The following is a 26429-nucleotide window of genomic DNA, read 5'->3' on the forward strand; positions in this document are numbered from 1 at the left end:
CGGGTTAGTAGAATAAGTTGATGCAAAGTTACTTATAGTCAGTGGAATGTCTGTTATGGAGCATCAAAATAAAGTGTTAGCAGTTATTATGCCGATAGTCTACTAATACTCTAGTGAGAGTTATAGTTGACATGTAGGGCCTACAGTAATTGCAGAGTAACTTATAGTTAGTAGAATGTCTAAATGTCTATTTCCCTGCGATTTACATGCGACTGTCATTCTACATTTCTCGTTTATGTCACTAAAAGTGCACATGAATATGCATTTGAGCTCCAGATATGAATGATTCCTCAAACCAGCTGTGCTGTGACTTTACTAAGTGATTTTACATTTTTCCCAGCATGCACTGCAGCTTGAAAAATTATGTGGCAACTATTATTGAAGAATCATTGCTTTGCATTCACTAGCTTGATTAATACGACTGCTGTTGTTGTCACTGTTGCTGTCTTGTGGTTCATATTTTGACTGAATTACAATTGTTGATCATCACCATGTTTGAGATTTGTGCGTTGATGTATGTGCATCTCATTGCAACTTTTGTGCGCAATATATTTGCCAGGGTAAAATGTTTGCCTCTAAATTTAAGAGGCAAATAATGTTTAAATCATGTAATTAGCATTGAAAATCAAACATGATGAAAAAACAAGGATTGTTGCCCCTTGCATTACTTAATGCAAAACAATATTTAGTTGCCTTGACAAGAATTTTCAAGTTTAAACACTACCTGTTACTAGTGTTGTTTTTGGCGGCCTGTTTTAATTTTAGTTTTTGTCTAGTCTTTGTATCAAGCTGTCATTTTAGTTTTTATTAGTTTTAGTCACATTCATACTCTTTTTAGTCTAGTCTAGTTTTAGTCGACGAAAACTGATGACATTTAGTCTAGTTTTAGTCGACGAAAGACATAGTCTAGTTTTAGTCAATGAAAATTGTATTTTAGTCTCTTTTTAGTATTCTATTTAACCAAGTCAATATAGTAGCCTATAAGTACCTATAGTATAGACGAAACGTCTCGGGTATGTATGTAACCCTCGTTCCCTGAGTACAGGGAACGGAGACGTGTCGTCGGGGAGTTCCCTGACGAATTGGGATCACGCTAGGGAGACCAATTGCCTTCGAGTGAATTAAAACGAGCCAATGAAAATTGGCATGCAAGGTTTGCATTCCGCGACCCGCCTACCAACGCGGGTATAAAGGGCGGAAGTAAACATTGCGCAATGCTTTTCGCTGAGGAGCCGAACGGTGTCCAGTCCTCCGCGAAGGTACAGCAACATGGCGAAGGGACGACACGTCTTCGTTCCCTGTACTCAGGGAACGAGGGTTACATACGTAACCGAGACGTTCCCTTTCGTCCTGGGAACTCCAACGTGTCGTCGGGGAGTTCCCTGACGAATTGGGATCCCTAACAAAACGCCATGGTGCTGGCCCCTTCCAGCGCCCAGCTAAGCTACCCTAAGCAGTTTCACAAATTACGGGAGCAAGCAAGGGAGTCACACTGCTGTTCCGCAAGACCCACACAGTGGATTGGATAACACTGGGAAAGCGTGCCCAACCCGTAAAAGGGGTAAGGGAACCCAGGCTGTCTGTGGGAATTTTCCCATTCATTTAAGTTGCCATTGTCATCGTAGGCACTCCGAAGTCCGCGTGCTCGAAAAGGACGCCAGATCCTGCTTATTCGGATGGTGAGTGGTACTCTTTCCGAAATCGCATATAAAGTAGCCAAAATCAGCATAAATTAACATAGGCTCTGTGTGGTAGCCTATAGGGGTGCCAGTGCACTACTGGGTGGTCCACCAAGTGCTTTTGGGGTCCGCCAACTACCTGCTCTTCACCATAGTCCTCCTCAGTGCCACGGAGGGCCTATTTCGACCCCTAACTACCTTTTCTCTCCTTCATCGCCACGAAGTGCCTGTGGGGTCCCCTAACCACCCAAACTTCACCATAGTCTTCCTCGTGGTCCACGAAGTGCCTGTTTCGACCCCTAACCGCCTGTCCTCTTCTTCATTGCTACGGAGTGCCTATGGGGTCCCCTAACCACCTGAACTTCACCACAGTCTTCCTCAGTGCCACGGGGAGCCTTTTTCGACCCCTAACCACCTGTCCTCTTCTTCATTGCCACGGAGTGCCTGGGGGGTCCCCTAACCACCTGAACTTCACCACAGTCTTCCTCAGTACCACGAGGAGCCTTTTTTGACCCCTAACAACCTATCCTCTTCTTCATTGCCACGGAGTGCCTGGGGGGTCCCCTGACCACCCGAACTTCACCATGGTCTTAGTCTCAGGCCACGTGCTCCTCGAAGGGTGGACAGAGAGGTCCGATCGGCCTGAAACTGACGTATGCGTCCCGTCACGGGCCCCTGGGACGGGTTCTAGAGTTCCGCGTCCCTCTGACCTTTTTTCGCGCTAATTGGCCACCAACAGCCCCATGGAACAAGTTGCACGTGGGCCGTCAAACAAACGGGGGCCAAAAGGGGTCGAAAGGTCGCAGCGGCCCCAAACTCGGCACGGCGGTAGTCCGGGGGCCCCCGGTTCTAGATCCTGGATTTGGTGGTTCTAGATCGGTTCTAAGTGTGGGTTCCAGCAAAGCGGCTTGTTGGAAAGGCCCGATCGGCCCGAAACTGACACACGCGTCTCGTCACGGGCCCCGGGGACGGGTTCTAAAGTTCCGCGTCCCTCGGACCTTTATTCGCGCTAATTGGCCACCAACAGCCCCATGGAACAAGTTGCACGTGGGCCGTCAAACAAACGGGGGCCAAAAGGGGTCGAAAGGTCGCAGCGGCCCCAAACTCGGCACGGCGGTAGTCCGGGGGCCCCCGGTTCTAGATCCTGGATTTGGTGGTTCTAGATCGGTTCTAAGTGTGGGTTCCAGCAAAGCGGCTTGTTGGAAAGGCCCGATCGGCCCGAAACTGACACACGCGTCTCGTCACGGGCCCCGGGGACGGGTTCTAAAGTTCCGCGTCCCTCGGACCTTTTTTCGCGCTAATTGGCCACCAACAGCCCCATGGAACAAGTTGCACGTGGGAAGTCACATAAACAGGGGCCAAAAGGGGTCGAAAGGTCGCAGCGGCCCCAAACTCGACACGGTGGTAGTCCGGGGGCCCCCGGTTCTAGATCCCGGGTCGCAGGGTTCTAGATCGGTTCCGAGTGTGTTTTCAGTTTGACCCTTCGAGAGGGAATGTCAGTCTATGAGCTCACTATGAGTGCAAGATGCTTTTGAGAGAAACTTGAACAAGGGAGGCAAAAAAATGAGCCCTGAGTTCTAGAGACTCGTCCCCCTGATATGTCGTTCGGGGGCCCGAGGGGGCCCGGCACGCAGCGTTTGGGGCCCGTGGGACCTCGGGGGGCCGAACAGGGGCCACTGACACGTGCGACTTATCCCATTCATTTTCACAGGTGTTTCGTGGAACGTGTGACAGAAAGGTCCGATCGGCCCGAAACTGACTTATGTGTCCCCTCACGGGCCCCTGGGACGGGTTCTAGAGTTCCGTGTCCCTCTGACCTTTTTTCGCGCTAATTGGCCACCAACAGCCCCATGGAACAAGTTGCACGTGGGCCGTCAAACAAAGGGGGGCCAAAAGGGGTCGAAAGGTCGCAGGGGCCCCAAACTCGGCACGGCGGTAGTCCGGGGGCCCCCGGTTCTAGATCACGGGTCGCGCGGTTCTAGATCGGTTCTAGGTATGTGTTTCGGCCAAACGGTTTGAAGGAAACGCCCGATTGTCCCGAAACTGACGTATGCGTCCCGCCACGGGCCCCGGGGACGGGTTCTAGAGTTCCGCGTCCGAAACAGCTCGTTTGCCCGAAAAAAGACCCCCTTGACCGGGAAGCGCCTGTGAAGTTTGCATTGAACAAGTTGCACGTGGGCGGGCGGAAATGCAGGGGTCGAAAGGTCGCACCGCCTCCAAATTCCCCGCCCTGGTAGTCGAGGGGCCCCCGGTTCTATATCCCGGGTCGCAGGGTTCTAGATCGGTTCCAAGTGTGTGTTTTTGCAGTGCAAAAATCTCCTCACTTTGGTTCACTCTGACTGCATGTATGTCTATGTGTGAGAGAGGGCGGCCATTAATCGGACCATGTGCTCGCCGAAGGGTGGACAGAAAGGTCCGATCGGCCCGAAACTGACGTATGCGTCCCGTCACGGGCCCCTGGGACGGGCCCTAGAGTTCCGCGTCCCTCTGACCTTTTTTGGCGCTAATTGGCCACCAACAGCCCCATGGAACAAGTTGCACGTGGGCCGTCAAACAAACGGGGGCCAAAAGGGGTCGAAAGGTCGCAGCGGCCCCAAACTCGGCACGGCGGTAGTCCGGGGGCCCCCGGTTCTAGATAATGGATTTGGTGGTTCTAGATCGGTTCTAAGTATGGGTTTCAGCAAAACGGCTTGTTGGAAAGGCCCGATCGGCCCGAAACTGATACATGCGTCTCGTCACGGGCCCCGGGGACGGGTTCTAGAGTTCCGCGTCCCTCTGACTTTTTTTCGCGCTAATTGGCCACCAACAGCCCCATGGAACAAGTTGCACGTGGGCCGTCAAACAAACGGGGGCCAAAAGGGGTCGAAAGGTCGCAGCGGCCCCAAACTCGACACGGTGGTAGTCCGGGGGCCCCCGGTTCTAGATCCCGGGTCGCCGGGTTCTAGATCGGTTCCGAGTGTGTTTTCAGTTTGACCCTTCGAGAGGGAATGTCAGTCTATGAGCTCACTATGAGTGCAAGATGCTTTTGAGAGAAACTTGAACAAGGGAGGGAAAAAAATGAGCCCTGAGTTCTGGAGACCCGTCCCCCTGATATGTCGTTCGGGGGCCCGAGGGGGCCCGGCACGCAGCGTTTGGGGCCCGTGGGACCTCGGGGGGCCGAACAGGGGCCACTGACACTTGCAACTTATCCCATTCATTTTCACAGGTGTTTCGTGGAACGTGTGACAGAAAGGTCCGATCGACCCGAAACTGACTTATGTGTCCCCTCACGGGCCCCTGGGACGGGTTCTAGAGTTCCGTGTCCCTCTGACCTTTTTTCGCGCTAATTGGCCACCAACAGCCCCATGGAACAAGTTGCACGTGGGCCGTCAAACAAAGGGGGGCCAAAAGGGGTCGAAAGGTCGCAGGGGCCCCAAATTCGGCACGGCGCTAGTCCGGGGCCCCCGGTTCTAGATCACGGGTCGCGCGGTTCTAGATCGGTTCTAGGTATGTGTTTCGGCCAAACGGTTTGAAGGAAACGCCCGATTGTCCCGAAACTGACGTATGCGTCCCGCCACGGGCCCCGGGGACGGGTTCTAGAGTTCCGCGTCCCTCGGACTTTTTTTCGCGCTAATTGGCCACGAACAGCCCCATGGAACAAGTTGCACGTGGGCCGTCAAACAAACGGGGGCCAAAAGGGGTCGAAAGGTCGCAGCGGCCCCAAACTCGACACGGTGGTAGTCCGGGGGCCCCCGGTTCTAGATCCCGGGTCGCCGGGTTCTAGATCGGTTCCGAGTGTGTTTTCAGTTTGACCCTTCGAGAGGGAATGTCAGTCTATGAGCTCACTATGAGTGCAAGATGCTTTTGAGAGAAACTTGAACAAGTGTGGAAAAAAAATGAGCCCTGAGTTCTAGAGACCCGTCCTCCTGATATGTCGTTCGGGGGCCCGAGGGGGCCCGGCACGCAGTGTTTGGGGCCCGTTGGACCCCCGGGGGCCGAACAGGGGCCACTGACACTTGCAACTTATCCCATTCATTTTCACAGGTGTTTCGTGGAACGTGTGACAGAAAGGTCCGATCGACCCGAAACTGACTTATGTGTCCCCTCACGGGCCCCTGGGACGGGTTCTAGAGTTCCGTGTCCCTCTGACCTTTTTTCGCGCTAATTGGCCACCAACAGCCCCATGGAACAAGTTGCACGTGGGCCGTCAAACAAAGGGGGGCCAAAAGGGGTCGAAAGGTCGCAGGGGCCCCAAATTCGGCACGGCGCTAGTCCGGGGGCCCCCGGTTCTAGATCACGGGTCGCGCGGTTCTAGATCGGTTCTAGGTATGTGTTTCGGCCAAACGGTTTGAAGGAAACGCCCGATTGTCCCGAAACTGACGTATGCGTCCCACCACGGGCCCCGGGGACGGGTTCTAGAGTTCCGTGTCCAAAACAGCTCGTTTGCCCGAAAAAAGACCCCCTTGACCGGGAAGCGCCTGTGAAGTTTGCATTGAACAAGTTGCACGTGGGCGGGCGGAAATGCAGGGGTCGAAAGGTCGCACCGCCTCCAAATTCCCCGCCCTGGTAGTCGAGGGGCCCCCGGTTCTAGATCCCGGGTCGCAGGGTTCTAGATCGGTTCCAAGTGTGTGTTTTTGCAGTGCAAAAATCTCCTCACTTTGGTTCACTCTGACTGCATGTATGTCTATGTGTGAGAGAGGGCGGCCATTAATCGGACCATGTGCTCGCCGAAGGGTGGACAGGAAGGTCCGATCGGCCCGAAACTGACGTATGCGTCCCGTCACGGGCCCCTGGGACGGGCCCTAGAGTTCCGCGTCCCTCTGACCTTTTTTGGCGCTAATTGGCCACCAACAGCCCCATGGAACAAGTTGCACGTGGGCCGTCAAACAAACGGGGGCCAAAAGGGGTCGAAAGGTCGCAGCGGCCCCAAACTCGGCACGGCGGTAGTCCGGGGGCCCCCGGTTCTAGATCCTGGATTTGGTGGTTCTAGATCGGTTCTAAGTGTGGGTTCCAGCAAAGCGGCTTGTTGGAAAGGCCCGATCGGCCCGAAACTGACACACGCGTCTCGTCACGGGCCCCGGGGACGGGTTCTAAAGTTCCGTGTCCCTCTGACTTTTTTTCACGCTAATTGGCCACCAACAGCCCCATGGAACAAGTCGCACGTGGGACGTCAAACAAACAGCCGCTCAAGGGGGTCAAAAGGTCGCAGGACCTCGAGATTCGCCACGGACGACCGCCACGGGCCCCCGAATCGGGCCCCAGAGTTTCGTGGCTCTAGATGCTTCCTGAGCCTAATAGGCCCTCTGATTCTAACTGCTGAATTGACCCTAGCAGACATGTGCTCCTATAGAGATCAATGTGAGACAGAGAGGTGCATAAAAAATAGCTAAAAATAAACTTGGCGCGTCTCGACCTCGCCCGCTCGGTATGTCGCAGAGGGCCACGTGACGCAACTTTTTGACGAGTTTGGGGCCCCTCGGACCCCCGGGGGCCGCACGGGAGCCACTGACACGTGCAACTTATCCCATTCATTTTCATAGGCGTTTGGTGAACCTTCCACCTGTAACTTATTTGACAGGGCCCCTTTGTGCACTCCGTGGACATGTCATTTTATGGCTAATATTGCATAATTATAAACTGTAAAGTACCCCAACATGTTGGATTGTCTTCCCTGTGCACTGTACTGGCTGTTTAGAGAAATAAAACATGTATAATTATGAAATATGACCTATTAATGCATTGACCACGGAGTGCATTAAGGGGCCCTGTCAAACAAGTTACAAGTGGGACCTGACACCTGTAACTTATTTGACAGGGCCCCTTTGTTTACTCCGTGGACATGCCCATTTAAGGCTAATAATGCATAATTGTGAACTCTAAAGTACCCCAATGTGTTGGATTGTATTCCCTGTGCACTGTACTCTATTTTTAAGTAATAAAAACATTAAAAATCACGAATTATGACCTATTAATGCATTGACCACGGAGTGCACAAAGGGGCCCTGTCAAATAAGTTACAGTTGGTATGTTTTTTTATATTTTGAGGTCATGGTTGATAAAAATGAATAAAATTGATTAAATATCAATTTTAGGTTCATCTGTGGGCCCCCCTGAGCGATTTGCAGCCTTCAGAACCCAGAAATTCCACTGTCCATGAACAGCCTGAATTTTTGAATGGTATAAGTTGCAGGTGGAACGTCCAGATCTCAGCCTCTGGACAGAATTGGGAGCTGAAACCTGCACTCCTGCCCTTGTCTGGACGTGCCCCGACAGTGCTGTGCATTTCAGGGAGTTTGGAGAAACTTGAAAATCTGACTGAAAAATTCTCCAAGGGATACATACCCCTTTGAGATTTTTTGGGTCGAATTTTCAAGTTTCTCCAATCTCTTTGAAATTCACACCAGGGACAGGGCGTGCCCAGATGAGCACAGGAGTGCAGGTTTCATCTCCAAATTCTGTCCAGAGGCTGAGATCTGGACGTTCCACCTGCAACTTATACCATTCAAAAATTCAGGCTGTTCATGGACAGTGGGATTTCTGGGTTCTGAAGGCTGCTAATTGCTCAGGGGGGCCCAAAGATGAACCTAAAATTGATATTTAATCAATTTTATTCATTTTTATCAACCATGACCTCAAAATATAAAAAAACATACCAACTGTAACTTATTTGACAGGGCCCCTTTGTGCACTCCGTGGACATGTCGTTTTAAGGCTTATAATGCATAATTATGAACTGTAAAGTACCCCAACATGTTGGATTGTCTTCCCTGTGCACTGTACTGGCTGTTTAGAGTAATAAAACATTTATAATTACGAAACATGACCTATTAATGCATTGACCACGGAGTGCACAAAGGGGCCCTGTCGAATAAGTTACAGGTGGGCAAAGTAAGGGCCCACCTGTAACTTGTTCGACAGGGCCCCTTTGTGCACTCCGTGGACATGTCGTTTTAAGGCTTATAATGCATAATTATGAACTGTAAAGTACCCCAACATGTTGGATTGTCTTCCCTGTGCACTGTACTGGCTGTTTAGAGTAATAAAACATGTATAATTATGAAATATGACCTATTAATGCATTGACCACGGAGTGCACAAAGGGACCCTGTCAAATCAGTTACAGGTGGGCCCTTACTTTGCCCACCTTCAACTTATTTGACAGAGGCCCTATAGGACAGTGGTTTTATGTGGTCAAACCTACTGTACACAACTCAGGGGACACACCACAACACACTCATGTACATTACAGCCAATAATTGTGCATAGTGTTAGACATTTTCAGCCGGTGAATCCCTGTAAGGAATTGGGGATTTCCGCATATGTGCTGAAGGCCAGTGTGTAACTTATCAAGCTACAGGTGGGATGCCGAATTTGACCGGATGTATCTCGGGAGCTAAGCCGACTTGGGGCTCCATACTCTGGCCCGGAGTTTGGAGCTCCAACTCGGCTTGGTTCCCGAGATACACCCGGTGGTGGTGGTGGTGGACGAACAGGCCGTTCGTTGTCACACAGGTGGTCAGGGGGACGAATGAGCTGTTCGTGTCAGTGGGTGGGGCCCCGGGCCGTCTCTTAGATTGCCCGTTGGCCAACAGGCCGTTCGCTGTCACACAGGAGGTCAGGGGGACGAATGAGCTGTTCGTGTCAGTGGGCGGGGCCCCGGGCCGTCTCTTAGATTGCCCGTGGGCGAACAGGCCGTTCGCTGTCACACAGGCGGTCAGGGGGACGAATAGGCTGTTTGTGTCAGTGGGCGGGGCCCCGGGCCGTCTCTTAGATTGCCCGTGGGCGAACAGGCCGTTCGTTGTCACACAGGCGGTCAGGGGGACGAATAGGCTGTTTGTGTCAGTGGGCGGGGCCCCGGGCCGTCTCTTAGATTGCCCGTGGGCGAACAGGCCGTTCGTTGTCACGCAGGCGGTCAGGGGGACGAATGAGCTGTTCGTGTCAGTGGGCGGGGCCCCGGGCCGTCTCTTAGATTGCCCGTGGGCGAACAGGCCGTTCGTTGTCACACAGGTGGTCAGGGGGACGAATGAGCTGTTCGTGTCAGTGGGCGGGGCCCCGGGCCGTCTCTTAGATTGCCCGTGGGCGAACAGGCCGTTCGCTGTCACACAGGCGGTCAGGGGGACGAATGAGCTGTTCGTGTCAGTGGGCGGGGCCCCGGGCCGTCTCTTAGATTGCCCGTGGGCGAACAGGCCGTTTGCTGTCACAAAGGCGGTCAGGGGGACGAATAGGCTGTTTGTGTCAGTGGGCGTGGTCAGGGGGCGGTCACAGGCTGTCTTTGGGACGAAAGGGCGCTCAGTGGACGGTGGGTGTGGTCAGGGAATTTCCCGAAAAGGCGGTCAGGGGTAGGCGCGTGCGCTCCGTGGGCGCCCGCCTGCAACCTGTTCGGCGCGCGTCGAAACGACTGCAGGCGGTCGGCGAGTCGCCCCCCTGTGGCCGATGCCCGTATTGCGAGCGAGGGGGCCGAATTTCGTCGGGCTCCCGCGGGGCCCCCGAGGCCCCCCGGCCCGAGGCGACGCCTCTGGCCCGCCCCGTCGGTCCCCCCCTGCGGCCGGGCGCGGTCGGCCGGCCCCCGAAAAATCATCTAGGGGGCGGCGCGCAGCGTTCCGCTAACCTCCTATCACGGACTACCTTTTAAGCAGCTCGCGGACCGCTGGCCTAACGTGACGGCCTAAAGTGAGGAAGGGAACGCTGCGGAAGCCAGATGCCTGAAGAAGGCCTGGAATACACATATGTACTAGCCCAGGGGGATAGTGAAACATATGGCAGTCCCTGAGGTAGTCCCCTCCAAGGGGAGTGGGAGCGTACTCAACAGGGACGACAGAACGAGTCTGTCAAGGGGAAGACACGGCTGGACTGCACGTGGCATAATGGGTCACCGAAGAGACCACTGGACATAACACCCAGTCTACACAACAACTCCCTTACAGGTAGTAGACCTGGCGCCGGCGGTCCGCCACGCCTGGCACCGAAGGGGTGATGGAGGAACTCACGAGGCTAACCAACGTAGGGCGCCAACGGAGCGAAAGACACACGTATCCGGCTGAGGCACGGAGTGGCGTAGCAAGCCGACACAACCTATTCCCTCTCACCACTGGCCGTAGCGAGTACTCGGGAGGAAACAGGTTCCACACGTAGGCTATATAATCTAGCGCACGTGTTCAGTGTCGCCCAGCCCGCAGCTCTACAAATGTCTGTCAGCGAGGCGCCTTGAGCCAACGCCCAGGAGGCGGCAACACCTCTCGTAGAGTGAGCACGCAACCTGGGAGGACAAGGCTCACCCGTAGCTTCATACGCTTGGGTGATAGCATCCACTAACCAGTGAGCTAACCTCTGCTTGGAGACGGCCTTCCCCTTCTGCTGGCCTCCGTAACAGACAAAGAGCTGATCTGAGGACCTGAAGCTTTGCGTTCTGTCAGTGTAAACCCGCAGGGCGCGGACTGGACAGAGAAAAGCTAGGGCTGGGTCTGCCTCCTCCTGGGGCAGCGCTTGCAGGTTCACTACCTGATCCACGAAGGGAGTGGTAGGAACCTTGGGCACATATCCGGGCCGGAGTCTCAATATCACGCGAGAAAGGCCCGGCCCGAACTCTAGGCACGATTCGTCGACCGAAAAAGCCTGCAGATCCCCGACCCTCTTAAAAGAGGCCAATGCCAACAGGAGCGCTGTCTTAATGGACAGGATATTCAGCTCCACTGTCAGCAAGGGCTCCAAGAGGGTACAGAGCGCAAAACACGAGGTGGATTTAACCTCCTAGCACCCTTGAGGAATCTGATGATCAGGTCGTGCTTCCCCACGGACTTACCTTCTACTACATCGTGATGTGCGGCTATTGCGGCAACATACACTTTGAGGGTGGAGGGAGACAGCCTTCGCTCCAACCCATCTTGTAGGAAGGAAAGCACGACTCTGACCGGGCAAGTTCGGGGGTCCTCCTGGTGGGAGGAACACCACACGACGAATAGGTTCCACTTCAACGCATAGAGGCGCCTCGTAGAGGGGGCTCTAGCAGAAGTGATGGTGTTTACCACTGCCTGTGGTAGATCACCTAGAACCTCCGCGTCCCGTCCAGGGACCAGACATGGAGTTTCCAGAGGTCTGGACGCGGGTGCCACAGAGTGCCCCGTCTCTGAGAAAGAAGGTCCTTCCTCAGAGGAATCGGCCAAGGAGGGGCTGTCGTGAGGAGCATGAGTTCCGTGAACCAAGTCCTGGTGGGCCAATACGGCGCCACTAACAGGACCTGCTCCTCGTCCTCCCTGACCTTGCACAGTGTCTGTGCAAGAAGGCTCACTGGGGGAAACGCATACTTGCGCAGGCCCCGGGGCCAGCTGTGAGCAGGGCGCCCGTGCCAAGGGTCCCCTCGGACAGGGAGTAAAACCACTGGCAATGGGACGTGTCCGGAGAGGCAAACAGGTCTACCTGTGCGACTCCGAAAACACTCCAGATCAGCTGAACCGCCTGGGGATGGAGTCGCGACATGCGATGGGAGCATAGACCACCTTGTCGGTTGGTGTACGCAACGGTCGCAGTGCTGTCCGTACGGACCAGCACGTGCTTGTCTTTGAGAAGCCCCTTGAGGCGGCACAAAGCCAAGCGTACTGCTTGCAACTCTAGGCAGTTGATATGCCAATGCAGCTGGGGCCCCGTCCACAGACCCGAGACTGCATGCCCTTTGTACGTGGCCCCCCACCCCATGGCAGAGGCATCTGTGAAAACCACAGCATGCCTGGAAACCTGGACTAGTGGCACTCCGGCCCGTAGAAATGCAGGATCCGACCACGGGGAGAAGGTTTGGCGACAGTGCGGGGTTAATTTCACCCGGAACGTGCCGCTCTGCCACGCCCACCTCGGGACTCGATCGTGAAGCCAGTGCTGGAGCGGTCTCATATGTAACAGGCCGAGCATCATTACTGCGGCTGCCATATGCCCCAGGAGCCTCTGAAATTGTTTCAGTGGAACCGCTGTCCTGCCTCGAAAAGACCTGAGGCAGGTGAGCACTGACTGGACGCGCTCCTCCGTGAGGCGCGCAGTCTGGGCGACCGAGTCCAACTCCATACCGAGATAAGAGATCCTCTGCATGAGGCAGAGTTTGCTCTTGTCCCAGTTGACCTGAAGCCACAACCGGCTGAGGTGCCGTAGCACCATGTCCCTGTGATCGCACAACACATCTCGCGAGAGCCAGAATGAGCCAGTCGTCGAGATAGTTGAGAATGCGAACGCCTTGTTCTCTCATGGGAACAATGGCCGCCTCCGCGACTTTCGTGAAGACGCGGGGCGACAGGGCCAGCCCGAAGGGTAGGACTTTGTACTGATACGCTCGACCCTCGAAAGCAAACCATAGAAATGGTCTGTGTCGAGGAAGAATCGAGACGTGAAAGTACGCGTCCTTCAGGTCGATGGCTGCAAACCAATCCTGGGGACGGATGCATTCGAAAATGCGCTTCTGCATGAGCATTTTGAACGGGAGTTTGTGCAGGGCCCGATTCAAAACTCACAGGTCCAGGATTGGTCGTAACCCACCGCCTTTCTTGGGTACAATGAAGTAGGGGCTGTAAAACCCGGACCTCATCTTGGCAGGAGGGACCGGCTCGATCGCGTCCTTCGCCAGCAGGACATCGATGTCTTTCCGCAGGACAGGGGCATCCACTGACCGCACACGGGTGAAGTGGATGCCCCTGAACCTGGGAGGCCGGCGTGCAAACTGAATTGCATAGCCGAACCGAATGGTGCGGACGAGCCATCGGGACAGACCCGGAAGCGCTAGCCAGGCTTCCAGGTACCGACCCAATAAGCCCACCCGAACCACCGGCGTACCCGCGGAGGGGCAGCGAGGTGGAAGGCCGGGACCTGGCTCCAGTGGCAATGTAGCCACTGGAAGCGGGGTCTGGGCGGTCCACCGTGGGGCAGACGGCAGAGAGAGTTCGTAGGCTTTCTGCTGCGGGCTGCCCTGTGGCGAAGGGAGGGGGAGAGACGAAGAACGAGGCCCTGACTCCTCGTGTCCTGGTCTCTGCGCCTCCGGGCCCAGCTGCAGACCGGAGTGACGCAGCTATCTGCAAGCTGGGGAGAGGGGAACGGGAGTGGTGCAGCTCGGGGGCGGCACACACTGCCATTCTGACCCTCTCGGACGGAGGAAACTGGTCTTATTATACTGCCAGTCTCGACCGTGAGGGGAAACGAGGAACGAGGCCCGGGGGCATCGAGTCCTGGTTTCCCCTCACCCAGCGAGAGACGAGAGTGACAAGGCCGCAGCCCTCACTGCCATCTGAGCGCTGGGGCCCGTGAACGACTCAGAGGAAGTGGACTGCTCATGGGTACCGCTGATTACAGGATAACCAGCGGCGGAACAGAAACGAAATTCTCCACCCGGCCCTCCCCCGGGGGAAGGAGTGGTGATGACACGCACTCCCAAAGAGCAGAACGTCACATACTCTGGGTCGCTCCTCTCAGGGTTGTTTTCCTTCCCTTTGCTGGGGGAAAACAAACTCCGAGCGGGCTGACTTTGAGGTGCTTCTGGACCACAGTGTGGACATCGTCTAACCGAGGGCCAGCGCTGTGACTAATCACGGTCAGTCACTAAGCACAGCTCAACCCCGAGTTAGAACTACGCACGTGCAGTGGTAGTGAGAGAGGAAAAACTTCTGCAGATTTAGGCATGTTTGGCTTGCCATATTGGCACCAAAATGCTTCCATACTGCCAAAATTCTTCACACACATCCAGGCGCTTTAGAACAGCCCAGGAAAGTGTGGCCGTTAAGTCTGAATATTCAGCATGAGAACACACCATTATAGTAGGAACTCAGCATCATTTTCAGAGTATAACCGCCCTCTCTCCGATGTAGCGATCGACATCTGTCCTCCCTGGGGCCCCGAATGAAATGCCTGGTCCCTCATGAGAAGGACCAGAAACCCATTCGAAAGCCTCGATGGCACACGGCACGCTGAGCTGCTCCAACCTTTACGAGAAAGGGGAGGCGAACAACGTGCCGACGTGGTCATGCACTCCTAAGAGAACATGAACCACCCACGAACGCAGTCTCAACACACTGATTAGGCATGTGAAACCGTGATCGTGGCCGTCAACCAGGCATGCAAGATAGTGAACGTGGCCATCGCTTCGCCCTCAGGCAGGCGAACAACGTGCCGACGTGGTCATGCTCTCATAAGAAAGCATAAACCACCCACGAACACAATCTCAGCATGTTTGCGATGCGCTAGAGGAGTGAGTGGTTCGTGCTCACTGAAACCCTCAGATCACCAATGTTATTCGCCAAAGCAGCCCTCCTCTGGTGCACCAGAAGAGAAACTGGATCGGGAAATAAGCAAAGGGACTCACCTCATAGAGGCACGCGAGTCTTGATCTTGACCACGCATCTTGAGCGCCGAATGACGCGCGCTGGGTTGCCGTGACAACCAGCGCTGTCAGCCGGCGCTCGACGGCACACGGCACGCTGAGCTGCTCCAACCTTTACGAGAAAGGGGAGGCGAACAACGTGCCGACGTGGTCATGCACTCCTAAGAGAACATAACCCACCCACGAACATAATCTCACACACTGATTAGGCATGTGAAACAATGAACGTGGCCGTCAAATAAGGACAGGAAACGATCGCATCCAGAAACACACAAGTGAAACGTCATCCTGAAAAGGACGCGATCTTCACTCGTGTTGCTCTTTCAGGAAGAAAGTACTCTCTCTATCGTGCTGAAGCACACAGGGACCCAACGCGGCAACACAGCGGGGAAACTGCAAGCCCGCTGTGCGCACTCAACCGTTTACCAGCTGTGAAAACAGCTTTTCGAATTAACAGGATATAGACGCAGCCGGCAGACAGGAAACCGCGCGGTCGCTGAAACGCCATCTCACCAACACAGAGAGATCCCCTCCCGAAACAGCAGACTCGTAGTTGTAAGAAAGATACATTTCTTAAAGCTCACTCACTCAGAGAGGACACAATCGGACGGCTCCGAAGCTAAAACCATTGCGCAATGTTTACTTCCGCCCTTTATACCCGCGTTGGTAGGCGGGTCGCGGAATGCAAACCTTGCATGCCAATTTTCCTTGGCTCGTTTTAATTCACTCGAAGGCAATTGGTCTCCCTAGCGTGATCCCAATTCGTCAGGGAACTCCCCGACGACACGTTGGAGTTCCCAGGACGAAAGGGAACCAAAATTTTCTTTTAGCCAAACCCATTTCAAACAATCTTATCTTCTGTTATCTTATTATATAATTGTTACCTTATAGACTCAAGAATACATTTATTCCAGACACGGAAAATGCTCTGATTTGAATTTACAACATATTTATTTTACCAACCAAACATGTTAGAAGTAGCCTACACACATGATGAAATGAAAGTTTTCCTAATGTCATTTCTTCTTTTTCTCCCAAAGACGAATCCCTTTCTCTGTGTCAGACTTAACTTTGTTTGTTGTCGTTTATGCTAATGCCTGTTTCACACATACTCCGAATTTTTTTTCCCGCACCCATGTAGAGCCTATATGGTTAGAGCGCTCACACGCACGCGGATGCGGTCCGTCAATGCGCTCCAGGAGCGTGCGTGCATAACAGAGCAGAGATCTACACAGTACCTCAACAACGCGACATAATGGATGTAGGCTAAAAATATTGATTTGAAATAAAAAATAGAGATTAAATGTTGTGATTGTGGGTACAGCCGTAGATCAGTTGCGCACTGCAAACGGAGCACATGTGAAAGCACAATAGCTCGTGCAGCTCCTGCATACACACCGCAACACGCACCGCATACGCACTACACACGGAGTATGTGTGAAACAGCCGTAACTCACGCAGCTGGATCTTCTAAATAATACCGCGGTGAGGCTCGAGCATAGGCTTGAGGATGTGAAGTCGCCTGCGTCTGCGCAGTGCGATCTGATGCAGCCCCTGAAGTGACACAGGAAACAGAAATGCTGCATAATAATAATGCAAGTAAACGAGACGAAATAACGTTAAATAACATTTCGTCTCGTCTCGTTTTGGTCAACGAAAATGAAGAGACATTTTAGCATACTTTTTATTTTGTAAACCACATTTAGTCTCGTTTTTATTCGTCAACGATATTGCATTATACATTAAGTTATAGTCATCGTCACATGACCAGCATTTACGTTGCGTCTCGTCTCGTTTTCGTCACGTGATAAAGGTTCGTTGATGACGATATTTAGTCATAATTTTCGTTGACGAAAGCAACACTACCTGTTACTCATTAGGTGAACCAAAGTATTTAATTTTACTTTAATTGGAGCTAATTAGTTGAGTTAACAAGTTGAATGTTATAGGTTGCCTGCCTTTTTCAAGTTAGCTCAACTTTGTACCCTAAATGTTGCAAACGGATTACTACACTTGGTGTTCAAAGGGGTGTAACGATACACTGATGTCACGATTCAATACACATCGCGATACTGTACTCACAATACTGTTGCGGTATTTTAAGCTAAAATAAAGAAGAACGGTTTTTACTTTATTTTTAAAGTATTATTATTATTATATTATGATCAGAACCCACAAATATTCCCCTAATTGCATCATTATACATTATTTTCAACATTATATATTGTAGTTTAATGCAGTAATGTCACTGAAACTCCATAAACTTTCATTTTTTCGTACTCACGCTTTGATTAGTATTGTATGTAGATTAGTATTGTTCATTCTTAGTTTATGTTTACTAAAGTAGTTAACTAATGAAACCTTACTGTAAAGTGTTACTTATGAAATGCCTAACAGAACTTGTTGTGCTGTATAGAATTTTTTCTTCTAAGAGTGTACTGTCAACATTTCTTGTATATGTTTTTTGTGAAAGTGTGTATGAAAATGTCACCATGTGCTTTTCTAACTCTAGGATCAGATAGAGCCAGGGTTCTCAAGTCTCACGCATTGGCCGTGAGACACACGCAATTCAACCAGTTCACACGCTCACACGCCACACCGTGTATTTCTCACGCTGAAAAGGCAATGCCAACCAAGTTGTCCTGCAAGCTTTATATATAACGTTGTATACGAGGCGCAGGCACACAAAGTGAAGTTTCCTGCCGCCAGCACGTATCTCTCGGCCAGATTGCGTTCGTTAGGCAACATAGACGCGCGCGAACACACAGAAGTTGACGGAACATTCTCGGCCACCGTACGTTCGTTACTAGGTAACCAACAACATCGCACAAACGCGTCGTGATGGAGAAGGGAAGAAAGCTCGTCTAACATTTTTAGGCTACAACATTTAATATATAGCCCATCGTATACATTATTATTGATGCAGTCAAAAACTCTACAACTACTTTGCAACCAGGCCAGAAGCTTTGGCTCAGTTTGGCCTGCTTACATTACCTGAAACTATAAGGGAAATGTTAGTGGGTATGGGAAGGAATGAAAATGTATTTCTTCATTTTATTTTAAATTATATATTATACTGTATTAATAGTCTTTCTAGTTAAATTAAGGCTACATGTATTAAAGTTGAGTGCTCTGGGTAATATTTTATATCCTGTCAAAACATACATTAATAATTGCCATTGCATTTGTATTTTTTAAAGATGTCAGGGAAAAAGCAAAAAGATATTTGTGTACACACACACACACACACACACACACAAACAAACACCTTAATACTCTAAAATGTCCATTTGTTCACAATGTCCCACCACACAATAAATCATTATACCATTTCGACACATTCAAAATGCAAAAAGATTTGTTTTTCCAAACTGTTTGGAGCAATTTGTTATATTTTTGTAATTTTTGTATATTTGTAATTTTGAAATATAACATTAAAGAGTAGGCTATATTTGATGTGATGAATTGCTCTGTCATTTATCAGATTTACCCATTGTTATAATTTCAATTTGTGCTGGTTAATTATGAACAATGGGTAAAATTGGGGGGCAGGGATGGGCGGGGGCGGGGCTCCATTGGGGCTCCTCCCCTAACCGCATGGGATCTCACTCCAAGCTTTTGATAAAACTTGAGAACCCTGGATAGAGCCAACAGCAAGGTTTTCACTTCATGCGTAACTCTCTACAAAGGCTGCGTGTGTAATGCTGAATGATTGTGTTTCTCTATATCTGATTGTCCTTGAGATCAAACATCAAATATGATTTTTGTTTTACACCAGATGCTCCCCGAGTCATTGTGAACATGGAGGGAGATGCTCTCAGTCATGGAGCACGTTTCACTGCAACTGTTCTGCCACGGGCTACAGCGGAGCGACCTGTCACAGCTGTGAGAACGCTTCTGAAACACACACACACTGCAAACCTTTCATTACACTGTTAAAGTCAAGGGCAGATCACGAGTCGAATGCGGAGAGAAGAGTTTACTTAATCTGCCATATCTGGCCTCCAAAACTGACATCCTCACCCTTTATTTAAATATGATTCAAAATTAGTTAAAGGTTTAGTAAGCATTTTCCGCAATAATAACGCAATGAAAGATGCAATTTTGGCCAGGCTATCATACAAAGAAATGATGAACACAAGAGAGAACAAACAAAATATTAATAACTGATTAAGTTGTAGTCAAAGTCGGCTTTTTCCAGTGAGCTTTTAAATGCGTTCAGAACGATCCCCGTCACTCAGCTCTGCATCTCGTGTTCATCTGCTAATACTCCTCGCCAGACTCGAGACATTAAAAGTGTTTAAGTGAGTATGTAGATGCACTCTCCTATCTGCGTTGTTTGGAACTTTTAATGAAAATTGAATTGGTGTGAAACGACTGTGAAGGCGGGATGCTGACATGCTTGTGTAACTCGCTTCATTATGCCTCAGATCACATTGCATGTTCTAATCGTGTTATATTAGAGTTTAAACGCGCCACAATCTTTTTTCTCTTCGCCTCACATTCATTGGGACACATTTTCAACACAATATATTCTGTATTATGTAGACATTGCATTCAGAGCAAATGGTCAAAATCACATACTGTACACTTAATTTAGTAAACGTGAAATTAAACTTCCGAATGTATTTGTATTTTGAAGCGAGAAGTGTGGTGCCATAAATATTGCACGCAAACAGAGCAGCTTTAATTATGACCATCTGCATCTGTTTCGTAGCTCTGATTTCATGATGTAATGCAGACAGGGGAAGATAACTATCCATTAAGGTGCTTAGGGTGAAATGGATTACTGTAGGTTTCACTTTCAAGGAAAATAATTACAATCTATGTGCAATCTGTTTATTTCAATCTGTTTATTTCATATGCACAAGATAGAGAGCTTATTTTTATGGACAGATTTGAGTATGTGAACCAATAAAGCTTTATAAAAACCTGATCACAAGCCCAGAAAAGCATTTTTTTTTTATTCTATACATATACATACATATATACTCTTCCACATATTGCATATATTCTATTATTATTTGTTATTTTTTATTGCTATTCTGGTTAATTATTTTCATTAAAAGCTAAATCTATTATAGTATTTCATCTATTGCAGTATTCTGTCTATTATAGTATTCCACTTCCCCCTAAGCATCTATGATTTTATATCTATATTCATGACTTACATCATAAACACAACATTGACTATATTTGCTCTATTTCGGCAACAACAATAGTTCCGTACAAAGCCACACCAGAACTATATATATATATATATATATATTCTGTTTAAGGACCTGGAGAATCATCTCAGTTTGGTCAACTTAGAAAACCCTTAAAAACGTGTGTTGTTGTTGTTTGTTACATGTCAGTAAGTGTCCAGATATACTCAGCTACTGTACTGCAGAAATGTGCTTTCAATTTTACACCTCCAAACATTTCTCTGACTGACAGCAGCTTTATATGAGATCTAATTATGAGGTCGCACTATAAAGTCCCTCTCAATAACGCTCACCCTTTAAAACAGCTCAAGTGTGTGAGCGTCTGTCAGGCTGCCGCCATTAAATATTTGAGTGACATGTGCTTAATTTTAGCCGAAATCTGTTCCACACTCTTTTAACAGGCTTTTTCACTTCATTTAAGACTTGGTGTAAATCCATAAGTGTGTAAAACTCAACCTCTGCAGATAATGAGCACCTGACCTTGTGTCATATTTTATATATTTCCTCTATCATGAGGAAGTCAATTCTCCTGGCTTTTTTGGGGGGGATTAAAGTGCTCGATATGCCATGAAATATGCAACAAATGTCCTTTCTAGTACAAAAGATTATGCTAACTGTTGATGCAATTAATGATAAAAATGATACATTTTCCTCCAATTCTGAGGAAAATATTTTATAGTTTTTAAATATTTTAAATATGAGGGAAGAACAAAACACTAAACTTGGTTATTTATCTAACAAAATTTTGGGGCAAAACAAAAAAGGCAAATGACGCAAAAAAGATGCAGGATAAAGCATGCATTGACATAATCAGTTATTAATATTTTGTTGGTTCTCTCTTGTTTTTGCATGTGTTCATAATTTCTTTGTATGACCGCCTGGCCAATAATTAGAACTACTACTAATAAGAACACAACTACACCATATACTTAACACATTTTTTTATAATATTTGAATAAAGGATGAAATCTGAATAAAGGACATAACTTTTGACATAACTCATATAAATGAGTGTTTTTTTGTGTGTGTTTAGCGTAAATTTTATATGTTAGTTTTAATGCTGCTTATTTTGTGCCATATAAATACTGATTCATGCGTTCAAATAATTATATAATTAAAAAGATCTTGGCCTTATTTTTCTATATTTTCTAAAGGGCGGCTTGACTAACTTGTGGAGCTTCTCCAGATCATCTAAAGTTCAGGAATCTTACCATCCTGTTTAACATGTAATAACATTTGACAGGGTGTGAAGTGGCATTTTTTCTGCGAGCTGCATTTTCACACATGCTGCATGAACTGGTCACAACTTCATCTGTAGACAGACGGTGTGAACGCGCACTCGTTTATGCCTGTTACTGTTGTTATTCACAGTTCTCACCTTATTATCTCTCCACACGTGCGTCTTCTGTTTGACTAACCTTCTACTTCTGTGTTTACAGCCATTTATGAAGCGTCGTGTGAGGCGTACAAACACAAAGGAAACACGTCTGGCTTTTACTACATAGACGTGGATGGAAGCGGCCCCATCAAACCTCAACTAATCTACTGCAACATGTCAGGTGAATCTCACACAGCGTATCCAAACTGATTAAATCCCTTTAAACACTCCGTAATTGGGGCTTTAATCCACAGCTTTTGATCCTTCACACACCGTGTCACACCCCGCGGAGGAAGTCACTCGTGGAAAAACACTCCAGAAAACCCCTCAGATCAAGCTTTGAGCGACGTGTGCTCTTACAAATAAAGTTAGAAAAGGCTTTTACAAGCTTTTGAAGTGCTATGGTTTCTTAGAAAACCACCACATTACATTCAGATCTTCACTTTTCCTTTGTTGAACTCGATATGAAATCCATATTGACTCTTTTTACTTTCTTATTAGCACACATTGCTCATCTTACTGAGTTTTTCCATAACCACCTCTAATATTACCTTCCTATTTCTCAGCCAATCTCATTCAATATCCTATTTCACATTTGTATTATTTTTGTATTATTAGTATACTATTAAAGTATTTATTCATATTTCAAATTGGTTTTTATTTATGTTTTCATTTTTCTCATTCAAAATAATCATTTGTATAGTAATAATTACGTTTTTATTCGTATATACTATTGCATACACATAGTATTTATTAATATGTCGAATTTAAAAAATATATATTTTCAGTTTATATGTATATAATTGTTATATAGGCCTTATATATATATATATATATATATATATATATAAGGCCTGTATAACAATTTAAAAATAACAAGTTTTAGTAATATTTTTGTGTTTTTATTTTATTTTATTTGTTTTGGGGGTTTAAATAATTCTATGTAGTTTTTATTTCAGTTATAGTTTTAGTAATTTTACTACTTCAACGTATTGTATTTCATTTAGCTCCTGAAAAAAAATGTCTCATTCATATAGTTAGATTTTTCACCCAATATTTATATTTCATGTTTTATTTTGTTATTATTGTTATTTTTATGTGTTTAGTTTCAGTGAACGAAGTGTTTTAATAAATTCAGTTTTAGTTTACGCTAACATAACACCATTTCATGTCACATTACAAAAGTAAAATGGGTTGAACATGTCATTTCATGTTGATTTGAACATATTACGCCTCCAGTAGAATCAATATAAAGAACCTAAAATGAAACGTCAACAATCTCCGATAATAAAAAGAACCATGACGCTTGAAAAAGATTCTTTGAACACAAGAACCTCTGTTTTTATGATTGTTTAGTAGATACCACATGCTTTAGTTTTTTTTTTTATGAACTTCCTGTGACCTTTTGAAAGTCACGTGACTGTTGCACAGGTTAAAATCGACAAAGCCTGAGATAAAACAGTCTGCAGTGTGTGTCTTTTTTCATCATTTGAATCCCTCTCGTCCCTGCAGATAAAGCATGGATGGTGATACAGCACAATAACACGGAGCTCACCAAATTAAAAGCGTCCTCCGGGATGAATCAGCATTTAGCCCACTTTAACTATTCCGCCGACGCGGAGCAGATCCGGGCGATAATCACCCAGGCTGAATACTGTGAGCAGGAGCTCTCCTACCACTGCAAACAGTCACGGCTCTTGAACACACCAGGTAAGCCCTTTTTATTAGGAATATCGATCGCCCCCTCCATATGAAAGATCAGGCTTATTAAAACCGCAGACGCTCGCATGACGCTTAAGCACACAGCTCAAATTGATTGTTATGCTCTTTGTTATGGGCAGTTTATATTGAGTTACACCCCCCCCCCATTTTTCAGCATTAAATTAATTACAAGGCCCCTTTAGGGTACATTATTCATGTGCATTCGTGCCTTTGAAGAGCTTTTATCATGTTTGTTTGTTTGTTTGTTTGTGTGGGTTTGTCATGGGCGGTTTGGTACAGTCAGTGGCTCTCTATCACAGGTCGAGTCGGGTGATAATGCTTCTCGTAGTCTCTCAAATAAACACGAAACATCACCCACTGTAATTACGTCCATTAGTTGTCTCATTATCAGAGTTCTTGATGAGACGAGGAGAACACGGTGTCAGGCGTAAATAAGAAATGTTGGAAATGTCAGGTGAATGGTAATGAAAAGAACACGCTAGTCTCGATTAAACCTGGACAGATGCGCTTACGGGACGACGGGTGTGGGAGTGTGATCGTCTCGGAATGACAAATCACACATGAGATCTCTTTAACATCTCAATTATTTCTGTTCGACAGCAGTGAGATTAAATGCAGAGCGAATAAAGCCTGCTTCTCAGATGTGTCTCAAACATTTCTAATCAAATTTAGGGTGGAATTATCTGAATTCGTGACTCATTTGTGTTTGTTTTAATTTATTTTCAGGAACTTTAGTAGAAACATCTCTCGTATGAAAAACACCCCAGTAATCTCATGCATGTCTCAAATTATGCTCAGATTCTCCAAGATCCCAAAGTCTGCAACCAAAAGTCAGAGATCTCAATATGAACTCAAACACTTCTCATCAAATTCAGGGTCTATTGACCCGTTTGTGTCTGTTTTTTATTTCTTTTGAAGAAGTACAAATGTCCTGCCTCTCAGATCCCAAACAACAAGTCTGCAACCAAAACTCAGAAATCTCATCCAAATCAGGGTCAAATGATCTGAACCGTTGACTCAATTGTGTACATTTTTACTTCTTTTGAAAAGCTTCGTTTACATGCAGCCAATAACCCGTTCAAAACCGGGATATTAGCAATAACCCGGTCGTGCACGGCCATGTAAACACCTGCAAAAACCCGAATATGCTTATATCCCGGATTTTAAAAACTGGGATATGATACCTGGGGTACCCCTTTTTCGGGGTAACCCGAATTTTTGGTCATGTAAACGCGCATCGGCATATCCCCATAGTGATTTGTGTTCTGCGCATGTTCTATTCGCAAGGAATCTTTTGAGTTCTTTTGACTTGAAAAAGTCTTTTGAGTAGAGGAACTTCTCGGCGCTTACAAAAACCTGCGTGCAGTATACCGGAAGTAAACATGGCGAGACGCAGCACAGCATACTTTTGGAGCGAGGTCAGTACCAGCACAGAAGCGCAAACAAAGGCGATCGCTATCTGCCCCGAACTATTCATTATCCGCGTGCTGTTGTTGTTGTCTTTGGATACAGGAAGAAGAATCGGAAATGACGCATAGTGCGTCTTAAGGTTGTCCGTACGTCTGGACGCTAACCGTGCGTCGCCGTTTACATCGGGATATTGCAATTCCATGTATACAGGAGAAACTCTCTCTGCTCACGCATGTAAACGGGTTATCCCTAATGTTTCAGAAACCCGAATAGTGACCTTAACCCGACCATAACCCGAAAATTGGCTGCATGTAAACGTAGTCAGTGTTGAAACATCTGAGACAAAGTTAAAATGACTGAGAACTCATGAGCTGTAAAAGAGCAACCTCAGAGCAATAATGCTTTTGCTCTGGGTGTACAAAAATCTTCTTTTATAATGTCTAATGTCTCATTTGGATGTCTAAGCAACATTCTGTAGAGCTGTGTGTGTGTGTTGTTGCAGATGGGACCCCCTTCAGCTGGTGGGTGGGACGTGCGGGTGAAGCGCACATGTACTGGGGTGGAGCCGTGCCGGGGAGCCAGCAGTGTGCCTGTGGCCTTCAGGAGAACTGTGTGCATCCTGAACACTTCTGTAACTGTGATGCCGACAGCAAAGAGTGGTACGACACCAGACTGTGTTCACACGTGTAGTTCAGTTCTCTTGGTTCTTCTGGTCCGGACCAAAAAATAAAACGATACATTTAGTCCTGGTTCGCTTAGCGTTCACACTGTCATTTCTTTAACACCACACCAATTAAAAAAAAAAACCCTGGCTTTTATGACGTATAATGCTGTGTGTGGACTAAATGCGCTCGCTGTATGTGCGCACATATGATGGCGTTTTTCCAGCTGAGAATTCGCGAAGAGCTTCAATAATGTGTGAGTCAAAACAGCAGCATGAATTCCTCTGTTGTCAAAGATCTGCTGAAAGGAGAAGCGAACCGAACTGTGATGGGCAACGTAGATCATGTGACGAGAGGAACCAGGTATGCTTGAGCATTCTGTCCTTTTTAGGGTTGCAGCTTGTGACATCACGTCCTGTTTTTGGACCATTTAAAAGTATTTGGTCTGTTGCGTTCACATTTCAGTCGAACCGCATCAGAGTGGTTTGTCCCACCTCTTCAGGAGTCTCGGTCCGCTTGTTTGGTGGCACCAGGGTTCAGATGGAAGATGGCAGCGTTCACACTTATTCAAATGAGCCGCACTAACAGAGCAATCGCACCAGAGTTCGTTTTAATCAAACCAAACATGCCAAGTGTGAACACAGCCTTATGGCCTGTTCACACCAAAATCGATAACTATATTAGTGTCCACACTAACGAACAATATCGTTCTGTTTATTATAAGCGCGTGCTGCAGTTTTGTCATCTGTCGCTTTAAATGCTCGAGCTCTTTCCTGGATGGATTCTGATTGGCTCTCAATGTTTCATTACATCAGCTGGAAAAAATCGTTCTGAAAGTGATTCCAAATATATTTATTCTCTGTGTTGTTATTGTTATAGTTGTGGTTTGGACTGTTCTTGGGCTATTCTTTTACATTCAGAATGATTTTTTGGGACTATATCTTTATTGTTATAGTTATCGTCATTGTGGTGAACATTCTGAGAAAAAAAAAAGTCAGAATTGCGAGTTATAAACTTCCGAGTTTATGTCTTGCATATATATAACTG

At 47.9% G+C, this 26429-nt stretch overlaps 1 protein-coding gene across 2 annotated transcripts in view; it reads left to right on the forward strand.

Annotated features, from left to right (window-relative positions):
- Positions 1–26429, forward strand: part of cntnap3 (contactin associated protein family member 3) — a 193344-nt gene that overhangs the window by 116867 nt on the left and 50048 nt on the right. For both annotated transcript variants that reach the window (XM_056261574.1, XM_056261576.1), the window contains exons 11-14: positions 18782–18888; positions 21650–21769; positions 23101–23298; positions 25223–25379. In XM_056261574.1, coding sequence (XP_056117549.1) covers positions 18782–18888; positions 21650–21769; positions 23101–23298; positions 25223–25379 — 582 coding nt within the window. The remainder of the gene's footprint in view (positions 1–18781; positions 18889–21649; positions 21770–23100; positions 23299–25222; positions 25380–26429) is intronic.

Source organism: Rhinichthys klamathensis, unplaced genomic scaffold, assembly GCF_029890125.1.
Source record: "Rhinichthys klamathensis goyatoka isolate OS25496 unplaced genomic scaffold, OSU_Roscu_1.1 h1tg000183l_1, whole genome shotgun sequence".
Classification (NCBI taxonomy): Eukaryota; Metazoa; Chordata; class Actinopteri; order Cypriniformes; family Leuciscidae; genus Rhinichthys; species Rhinichthys klamathensis.